The sequence below is a fragment of the Maylandia zebra genome, linkage group LG14, assembly GCF_041146795.1.
Source record: "Maylandia zebra isolate NMK-2024a linkage group LG14, Mzebra_GT3a, whole genome shotgun sequence".
Taxonomy (NCBI): domain Eukaryota; kingdom Metazoa; phylum Chordata; class Actinopteri; order Cichliformes; family Cichlidae; genus Maylandia; species Maylandia zebra.
In genome coordinates this window covers 26,798,807-26,808,838 of record NC_135180.1, presented here as the reverse complement: position 1 = coordinate 26,808,838, position 10,032 = coordinate 26,798,807, and the positions used below count along the sequence as shown (strand labels likewise).

At 39.9% G+C, this 10,032-nt stretch overlaps 1 protein-coding gene and 1 long non-coding RNA gene across 4 annotated transcripts; one reads left to right on the top strand and one right to left on the bottom strand.

The window, feature by feature from the left end:
• Nucleotides 1-56: 56 nt before the first annotated feature.
• Nucleotides 57-4,644, bottom strand: LOC101476162 (uncharacterized). The gene is made up of 6 exons (XM_004558094.5): nt 4,464-4,644; nt 2,759-2,899; nt 2,545-2,637; nt 2,366-2,434; nt 1,783-1,900; nt 57-1,696 (listed from the first exon to the last, which is right to left on the bottom strand). The coding sequence occupies exons 2-6, from the start codon at nt 2,855-2,857 to the stop codon at nt 975-977; spliced, it is 1,101 nt and encodes a 366-aa protein (XP_004558151.1). The 5' UTR covers nt 2,858-2,899; nt 4,464-4,644; the 3' UTR covers nt 57-974.
• Nucleotides 4,645-6,771: 2,127 nt separating this feature from the next.
• Nucleotides 6,772-9,247, top strand: LOC143421959 (uncharacterized). 3 transcript variants are annotated; one of them, XR_013101562.1, is made up of 3 exons: nt 6,772-6,939; nt 7,054-7,171; nt 8,805-9,247. It is a non-coding gene; the product is annotated as an uncharacterized LOC143421959 (long non-coding RNA). The 3 variants fall into 3 exon arrangements; XR_013101561.1 differs by having other exon boundaries at nt 7,054-7,327; XR_013101560.1 differs by having other exon boundaries at nt 7,054-7,327; nt 8,763-9,247.
• Nucleotides 9,248-10,032: the final 785 nt, after the last annotated feature.

Here is a 10,032-nt window from a genome sequence, read left to right as displayed (position 1 = left end):
TGAGGGAAGAGTTAAAAGCACTAGAAAGCTTGTTCCATGAAATGTTCTCCAGGCACTGAATTCCGAAGACTTTATTTTTTGTTGTGACCTTTGTTGAATTTTATTGTTACACAGTTAAATACATTTTTGAAACAAGAAAAGATCGTGCCATGTTTTTGTGTCTCTTTGTGGTTTTAGGGATGCTAATGAGGGTTAATCCACATCTATTCATACATCCTCACTTTTAGCATTTAGCTCAAAGCTTATGTGCAAAATACAGTCTTACAGACAGAATCTCCATAAACTCCATAAATCGGCAGTTTTTCATTTACCAGGTTTTTTTTTAGAGGCCAACCTGAGCCCAACTTAAAAAAAGTAAGCACATGAACATGAATCTGCTTACACTTTAAGGTGTAAATAATCAGTGCTGCTCACTGTGGAGTACCACAGAAACCTAAATGACCAGTGAACACAAGACAGGCGCTGTAAATATATATTTTTAAATACCTCATAGTACCCATCATGTCCTAATGATCTCTGTTACCAGCTCCCAGCTTGAGTTAGGGAACCCAGTCTGCTTTTAAGATTGGATTAAACTTAGCTTTTAGGTTAAGCTTACATTCAGAGCTGGATCAACCCTTCAGCTATGAAGCAAATGGCTCAGACTGCTGGGAGACCTTCCTTGAAAACATTCAACATGCATTTATAAGCCATTGTTTTATGTCTTTAAGAGTTTGAAATGTTGCTGTTTTTTCCATCATCCTTAATTTTTCCTTCACTTCACCCAGTTCCAGGACATGCTTGCCCTCGATGAACCTGGTTCTGTCAGAGGTGCTTTCTCCCACTCTGGCTGATTACTCAGAGATTCCTAGTGCCTTGAGGTGACTGTTTTTATTTGGCTCGGTATAAATAAAACTGAAGTGAGAGATGAAATTTGAGAATGTGAGCTCTCCCTTTCTGAGCCTACTCTGGAGACTCAGGGTCCCAATACTGCATCAGAGCCAGTATGAGGCCGCTGGCGTCTGCAGCGGTGTTGACACTTCTCTCGACAGAAGTGTCTCCCTCACTCGAAGGAAATAAAGAGGTGACGTGATACCTCTTGCTACAAGAGGTTTCCTGATTGCCTTGCAGGTATTCAGTGAGTAGTCTTTAAGGGTGTGTTTCCTAAAATGGAAACTGTGTGTGTCCCTCATTGTCTCCCATGAAGAAGTCTGGCAGGGATGCGTCTTGGTGTCTGGATAAGACGCGTTAAATCTAATGCTGTTAGGATACAGGAAAGAGCAATCACTCATGTTAGTGTGTTGCACTTGCATGTTGTGTGCTGGTGGATGTGTATAAGTTGTCATGAATGGAGATGGATAATACTGCAACGTCTGAGAAGAACCAAACGGACTGTTGGACATTTCGTGCCTCATTCTCTTTGCTTTGTTGATGCCTTCACACTCAAACTGCCTCTTCCTGTCGAGCGATCCGCTGTGTCTGCCATCAAGGTCAGAAGTGACTATTAATTCCCTGAACTTCTCTTTATGAGGTAAATTCTTTGTTGGGCTAGATTGGTGGATCTGGTGTTTCTCTTTCTTATCAGGTGTTGAGTGCTGGTCCTGCTTCTCACAGTCAAGTTTCTCCCTGTACCCACGGCTGTGGGTAGACACTGGTGGAGGCGTTTGAAGGTCAGAGACAGAACAGTCACAGCTTGTAGTTTCACTCTTACTTCCACCTGAAGAGAATTCAGATGAAGAGTCTAAGTCCAAGAAAAGGATCAGTGCTACATTTCTACTTAATCATTGCTGGCGTGAAACTCACCTGAACATGGGTGTGCACACGGCTGGTGTAGTTCCTTTTGTTGCACAGAGGCAGAGGGACTGCTAGCAGGACACTCAGGTGTCAGCTCCTGTTGACTGCTGTGCATTTGTTGCAATTTCTGGTAAATTAAATATTACATGTTGGTTATCAGACAAATCAGCTGTGCAATTCAAGATCAGTATGATCCATTAATATTATCCCTCTGCGAACTTTTCACAATACTGTGAGCAATACAATTCACAATAACAGCATTATTGTGACATACCTCTGAGCTGAAAAACAATAAAGCTCAGGTAGTTTATCTCTTAGGAAATGAATTACACTCAAAATAAGAGTATGAGGAGGTGCTGAAGAGCATCTCTGAATACACAACAAATCCAATCGTAAAGTAGATGGGCGACAGCAGAGCGACTGGCAGAAGACCGCAGGGTGCCACTTCTGTCAGCTGAGAGCAGGAACCAGAGCCTACAGTCTGCATGGGATCACCAATGCTTCCACACGTAACTCCCAAAACACGTAGAGACGTTCAAAACTACCACAAATCCCAATAAAAAAATAACAATTAAATTTATTTAGCGCTCACCTTGAGTTGTTTGTGGTGGTAAATTTTCCACGCAATACACACGTGCAGTGCGCCCCATCTCCCTCGTATCTGGAAAAGAAATCATTCATTTTAATGAAAACAATTTCATCAATTTAAAAGGAAAGCGAAGTAACATTTTATATATTTTAGTTACTGAGATTCTTGAGTTTTTTACTCACTGTTGAGTTAGAGGATCTAGTTGTTGCTCTGTGCGAGGCTGTGATGGGTGCAAAGAAAGTCCTCATTGTTTGTCCGGGCAGGTTTGTGTTAAACTGTAGCAAGATGTAAAAGATGGATATCAGTGAGGAGTAGGTAAAAGCAGGCGAGGGGCCTGGAATAACTTCCAAGTCTGAGCAGCTTCACATGAGGATAGTTAAAGTAATCACATCTCACATTTCTGTCCTGAGGTCCCATCAATGCTGGATTTGGCAGGATGCTCGAGGACTGCTGCAGGACGGGAGTGAAGGCATGCCGGGGGATGTTCTGATGCATGTGGAGAAGTTGACGGAGCAGGCTGTGGTCGCAGGAAGCAGACTGATGAGACAGAAACAATTGACAGTTTTAGTTTCTGAGCTAAGATGGCAGATCGCATGCAGTAGAGCAGGAGATTTTAAAGTCTCACACTATAGGGTAAGTTAGTTAACCACAACATAAGCCTTGTTTTCTTGCCCTAAATCTGTTTACATGTTGGTAAATTGGCTTCATTTAGAGTATCAGAAAATCCCATTTAAATCGTTTCACCGTCTCTTATATTGAAACTGCAGAGAACTTTCAAACAGGATGATTTTCCTGGGAAGTTTTGGATACTGCGGAGCTCCCTGATCTCCAGTTCATTGTGGTTTTTGATTTAAGGTCACCAACCATTAAGAATGTTTTCTAAAACATATTGTACAGTATTGAGTAAACCTTTTAGGCAATTTGCTTTTCAAATCACATGCAAATGACTGTATCTTGTTAGCTTGCATCACAGATGGTAATCCAATTGAGGCAGTTTGTGTGCCAATCCATTTAATTCATTTAAAATCCATCCGTTTCAAGGACACATGATTAGTAATGCTGTTAGCGAATGGGAGGCAAAGTGATGAATATAATATTAGAGAAAATTAATCTCTAGTGATTTATTGTAAATGTGGGACACATAGGAAAGAAGCAGAAAATAACCTGATCATAAGACAGTCCTCACCTATTTCATTCATATCAACAGGTAATTAACCTGTACACAGTATTAACGCAGTGGCAGACAACTGTATTGGTCTCTGTGCTTGCAGTGCACAGTGGGCTCTGTAGTTTTGCTCACTGGGACTACAAACATTTAAAAACTATAAAAAAAAGTCGGGTGTACTCCTTTCCGACAACCTGTCTTCGCTGCAGCAATCCAATAGCCTGATCCCTCCTTTCTCATAAAGACAAGATTAGCGAGAGGCTACACCTCCTATGTTCTCTAAATTTCGTGCATGTCAGCGTGCCACAGAAATCCTTTAATCTCATAAAGGAGCTGTTTGTTAGGCGAACAGCAAACAGAGTGAATAAGGCTTTGGAAACATCTTGCTGTGTCATCGGAGGGCACAGATAGCACCGGGGCTCGCCTCTGACATGACATGTGCTCTTTTTTTTCATGCTCAGAAAAAAAAAGGTTATTAATTTGCATCCTTTATTTTTTAACATGTCATTAGTAAAACAAACTGGCACAAACGACAGCTGAACAGTTAAGGTCGTTTCTGAGAAATGTTTTATTCACCTCATCTAATGTTAATATTTCATCGTTTTATATGATCATCAACTAAACTTCTAAGAAACATTTTACTGTTTTCAGGCAGTTTATTGGTCAAAAAGCAGAACAAAAATGGAAAAACAGCTATCACTTGCAGTCCCAGAGCAACTGTAACACAAGTTAATTTGATTTAATCACCTGAATCATCACATAATTAACATAACATGGGGAAAATAGATGTAATTTTATGTTTGAGAAGTATATTTACATATACTTCTCAAAATATTTAAATTGTCCCCGTCTTACAGCAGGGGTCCCTCTCACAATTTAATATTTGACATTTTCCCTTCCAAAGTCATGTATGTTTTATACATTTATGAGTCTTACCTGTGAGCACCAAGTCCTTTTAAATTTCAGCTAAATGGTGGGGGAAAAAATCCAGATCAATTCAGCCGAGCATTCAGGAGCGTGAACCCTGTTTGTTGTCCCTCTGCAGGTCCTAACTTCATGTCAGCAGGAACCACTTGTTGCTGTGAACCGGTGTCAGCTGTCTGCTGGCCCTGGTCAATTAGTCAGTGTTACTTACCAACACCGGGAAAGACCATTAACTACTCCTAATGGCTTAAACTAATCCCATCAGCCATATAAATCTTTGTGATTGAGTTTAGGGAAAGACAGCTTGTGTGGCAGCAGAAGGGATTTCACAAAGAGAAACAATGGAAATCTGGCGTGCAAATAATTGCAGCACCTCCAGCCATTTCTATTGTTAAAAGAATCCCGTCCAGCACCGTGCAGGACAGCGCAACGTGTAAATATTCAGCAGGTCGATGTGGTTTCAACACTAATAAAACATGTTTTGTTAGTGAGCAAAACTAAACTTTATTATGAAATTTAAATACTGCAAGCTATTATCGATCGTTTTTAACTTGTCTGATGAACCCATAACACTGCGAGGTGTCCATTCATCTGTTTGTCTGTCCTGTCACAAGTCACAAAGAATCACTGCTCCTCCTTGAGCAAGGTGTCAAACATCAGGTCTGGGGGCCAGAATTGTCCCGGCATAGGCTTTGGCTTCGGAACATATGAAAGGGTGAAAGAGGCCATAAATCTTTGCACTTTTAAGTGTAATTTTTTTAGTCTTACAGCTTTTTCTGCTGTTAAAGACCTCCCCCGCAGCCATCCATGCTACACCACAGGAGTTTCATAATGGATACATTTTTCGTCTACTACAGAAAGTTTAGTTACTAATAAAAGTGAGCTATCAGAACTGTTTTCTTAATGTTACACATTTACATGCACAAAATTAAACAGGTGGACCTTCACTTGTCCGACCCATTTTACATCAAAGCGGGCTGCATGTGCCCCCCGATTATGTTTCCGTACCCAAGTTGTGCTCAAGGTCAAGGCCACTTTTCTATTTTCACAGCATGAGCTTCATGCATGCTGCTCACATACCATCTTTAACATGAGATTCTCCAGACTGATAAATTTTACATGCACAGCATAGCAGAGAAAGAAGTTGCTTTGCCACATGTGCTGTATGCCACACGCTTCCTTTTAGATGGCAATGATCATGACGTACAGGAGTGGCCCTGTTGGTTGACTCCCACATTAGGAGGAAGTGGTTGGTGACTTCCTATCACCAATGAGCTGATATCAGCAAGCAGGTCAGCCCTATGCATGATGATGCTGTGTTCATGTATTTTCATGCTCTTTGTTTTTGTTTTTTTTGTTTTTACAGGTATTATGTTGTCAAAATACTCCTGAACTCAAAGATTTTCATTAATAACTTAAAAAGAGACATCTGAATCCAAACAGTAAATAATAAAGTAAGTAATACAGTTACACAATTATTAATTACTTTGGTCACTTTTTACTTAAAATGTAACATAAAAACAAAAAACAAAACGTAACATACCCAACACCTGGGACAGTAGTGCGTCCTAGTACGCACTATGTGGTGACATCTTTTTGAAACTAAGCACTTATCAACACAAGCTGGAATCATCCAGAAAATGGTGTTACTCTGTAAAAACCTATCAGTTGCCCCACTTTGACACAGAGTTTCAGCCAGAAAGAAGCATGCGGTCACATGATGTTACTGTGAGGCTCAACATGGAAGCAGCGTCAGCGCTAATATGACACCATCATCCGCATAAGAAAATCTACTGGCTGGCTCCGAACATATCTACTCCCAGTATAGCGCCAGTGTTCGTCTTTCCACATGAAATGGGGTTAAATACTCGGATTCTTTGAATTCTGTCATCTGGCTCAAGCTCCATGTCCCAAATGGCCCCAGACAAATTGTGCTACCCTTCAATTGGATCCCATTAAGCAGAACATAAGACGATGATTGGATGAGGCTTTGGGATGACATGTTCTCCTCGATTAGCTAATTCCATTCTCACTAACCATCCAAATCCGGTTAGTGTGGGCAGGGTTAAAGCTGCTCCTGCACTGAACATTATTCACTCAGCGAGCGATCTATTGCCCTTTTTAACCTCAAGCGCCAAGACTAATTAGACAACTTAAAGCCGCTTCTTCAGAATGGAGCCACAAAGACTACTTTAGCTATTAAAAACCTTTCACTGATTAAAACAGATTTGAAGATTTCTTTAGAATAAGAATCCTTTTCTGTATATTTTTATTTGTATTTACACAAAATTCCCTTCACAGCTCTGCCCAGTGTGAGTCTGGGCACCAATCAGGTGGTTGATTAAACAAACCTGTGTTAGTTTGCAGAGCCTGTGAAATGGTGGTTTGAAATCTAAATCGCCAAATGAGCTTCCCCCATAGTTATTTATTTAACACAAACTAAGCCAAAATGAGAAAAGAAAGTCCTGCTTCCACAGGAATCGTGAGGGTAAGTAGCAGCTGGGTGCTGCCTATTGAATGCACTTGGTTAACCGATCCTCAGCAGGTCTGGGCACCTCTATCAAAGCAGATGTTTCGTCTGTTTCTGGTCTGGAGCTTTCAGGTGTGTGTTAACACAATGCTGGAGTTTTCCCAGGAGTGGATGCCCCAGCAAATCCATGTGTCCGACTGATAAAGGCTTGCTCCAACAAGAAAATGTCTGGAAAAAGAAAAGAATCAAGGTGCTGCAACGGCTGAGTCAAAGTCCAGACCTCAGCCTGGTTGAAATGCTGTGGTGGGACCTTAAAGAGACCTGTGCATAAACCAGTACACATAAATATCAGTGAACTGAAGCATTGCTGTAAAGAAGAGTGGGCCAAAGTTCCTGGGCCAACCATGTGAGAGACTGTTAAAGTAATACAGAAAATGATTACTTCAAGCTATTGCTGCTGAATCCTGAGTGTACTTTTGACACTGCTTCTGCATTTAGGTTTCATTTTTAGTTTCATCTGTTTGTTCAATCTGTCTGGTACATAAAACCGTATTCACTTTTTTCATTACTGTATAGCCATTTCTGTCATCTAGTGCATTATTATTATAATTAGCTTGATTAAAATCTACAATATGAGAAGCTAACTTTACATGAAACATGCAAACTCACGAGCTCCTAAAAATAACAACTTGCAAAAAAGGCCACAAGGCTGAAAAGTGTGACACTGGAGTTGCATGATTTTGGTTCAACAGCCCAGATGAGTATACCAGGAAAGTGAAATGCAGGCTGAAGGTACTCAGTATGTTATTTATTGTTTTTAGGAAGTAAAATGTGGCATTCTTTGTCCTCCACAGCTGTACAGGAACACTGGAAGTTGTTAAAGGGATCTCAGTCACGGCGACGTTTTGCAAGCAGTTCCCTGTCAAACAAACAAACGTCACAGTATTATTATTATTATTATTATCTATCTATCTATCTATCTATCTATCTATCTATCTATCTATCTATCTATCGTAACTGTAACTGTAACTTCGGTCGTTGCTGTGCTTTTCTTTTTTTTTTTTTGGAAGTCGAATTTCCCAGAGGAACCCACCCGAGGGATTAATAAAGTTCTATCTTATCTTATCTTCTATAAAATCCTTTGAGACTGGTTTCAAAATGGAACAGATTTCCTCATTTAAAATCACCGTTTGGATCCTAAAGGTCATCTTTATAATGAAATTTAACATTTTAAAGAGAAACTCAACTGATCAAGCAAAATCCTACATTTAAAAATGATGTTCTTCCTTTTCAGACCTTTTTGTTGCGTCTTTAGCTTCACTCAAAAAAGACATGAGTACTTAGGTCAGGTATTGAGGTTTGGAGGATTAATTCAGTTATTAGACAAAGGATGTTGAAGATGGATCTGCCAGGCAGGGGGGGGGAAGAGGAGGACCACAGAGGAAATTCATGGATGCAGTGAAGGAGGAGGGTTGGCATTACAGAGCAGGCTGTTAGGAATAAGGTGAGAGAAGTTCCACTGAGGCGACTCCTAAAATGGTCACATGAAAGAAGAGGAAAAGAAATGCTCACATATATGCTTGTTTGATGATCAGAGATTTGACTGAAGGTTTGTGTGGGCAGCACAAGAATTAGTGTTTAGATACCATTACATTTTGTCTCCACCAGAGGGCGCCAATAACCATATTATTCAACATGCTTTTTCTAATGGTCAGATTTTAGGAGCTCTCATAAAAAGCCATTTGAAATACTATTACAAATGGCTTTGTAATACTATTGAGTACTATTATTGCTAAAATACATATTTAAATTATCATGTGCTTTATCGTCTATCTGAACAGTTATTGGCCCGCAGTGTCCTCATGATGTTCCTGTTTCTGCAGAACTATCAGACAAACACGAAGCAAGTGCAGAGAGAAGAAAAACTCAGAGGTGGAGGCCAAAACAGGAACTTCCAAGTTCTCGCTGAACCATTTGTGGTTAACCACTTTAACCGTTTTGGTGCCACTGTTTATATACCTGAGCGTCCTTTCTGTTTAAATTTTCAGTTTCTCTTTCTCAGAAACCTGTTATTGTTCATTACTTACATGCCTTACTCCAGAGATTAATTATATTTTAAGGATTTCAGTGTGACTGATCACCATTGTGTTAAAATTAAAAATGTATTTTTCTCCCCTGGATAGTTCAGATTAAAACATTCTGTAAATGTTATTTATTAAGGCCTTTCTGCGCCTTATATTTCACCTCGCCTCCCATGCAAACAGGAGCTCAGGTCTCAGGAGGTTAACACATTTTCTCAGAGAGCCTTTCTGGGTTTTAGTGATCAGCTTCATGCCTAAATTGCCTTTATGGTAATGCTCATTCGTCACTTTGATTTTCTGATTTGCACCTGTTTTTTCTTGTGTAAAGTGCTTTAGACGTAAAATAAAGTGTCAGCATGTATATGTATATATGTTGCTTAATATTTTAGTTATTATTAGTTTTAAATTCCTAGACTAATTCTATTTTATTCTTACCTACCCCATGATTCAGAAGCTTATAGAACCACTGTTAACAATAACCTTAAGATGACCCAATTTGGGCCAAGCTTTAGCTATTGGACTACAAAGGCGCCTTAGGGACACATTATGAAAAAAAAAATGCCATTGCTCTTTTTGCAAATAAAGTCGAAATAATATTTAGAGAATTGTGAAGCCCTCTACGAAATGCCGTGCATAGATACGTTTGTGAAAGTGTGCTTCAGAATCAGTTTCAATAACAAAGAAATTATTTTATCTTTTAACACATAAACACAGTGTAGTAATAAATATAATGGCTCGGAAGAGATGGCACAAAGAGCTGCATCTGGTCAGAAGGAAAAACCCAAACAAACCTGGAAAAGTTGGCAGATTTGCGCAACATGAGACGGCTGGCAGCGGATAGACGCAAAGACAACTGATGGTCAGCCTCGTGCAGTAGAGAAGATTTATATCACAAGACAGCTTCTTAACAAGTATTTAAACTTTAATCTGAAATTTTATTTTTTTCCCTTCTGTGCCCCTAGTTCTGTCACAGCCCTGCTACCCAGGCTCTGTGACCGGCCAACAACCCCATATCAGCACCACTGTGCTT

Bases quoted from the DNA above. Each gene is read 5' to 3' on its own strand.
- LOC101476162 (XM_004558094.5), bottom strand. From the start codon at position 2,857: ATGCATCAGAACATCCCCCGGCATGCCTTCACTCCCGTCCTGCAGCAG. The intron at 1,901-2,365 runs GTGAGCGCTAAA...TTAATTTACCAG, and splicing joins ACCACCACAAACAACTCAAG to AAATTGCAACAAATGCACAG. The intron at 1,697-1,782 runs GTGAGTTTCACG...AATTCTCTTCAG, and splicing joins GTGTGCACACCCATGTTCAG to GTGGAAGTAAGAGTGAAACT.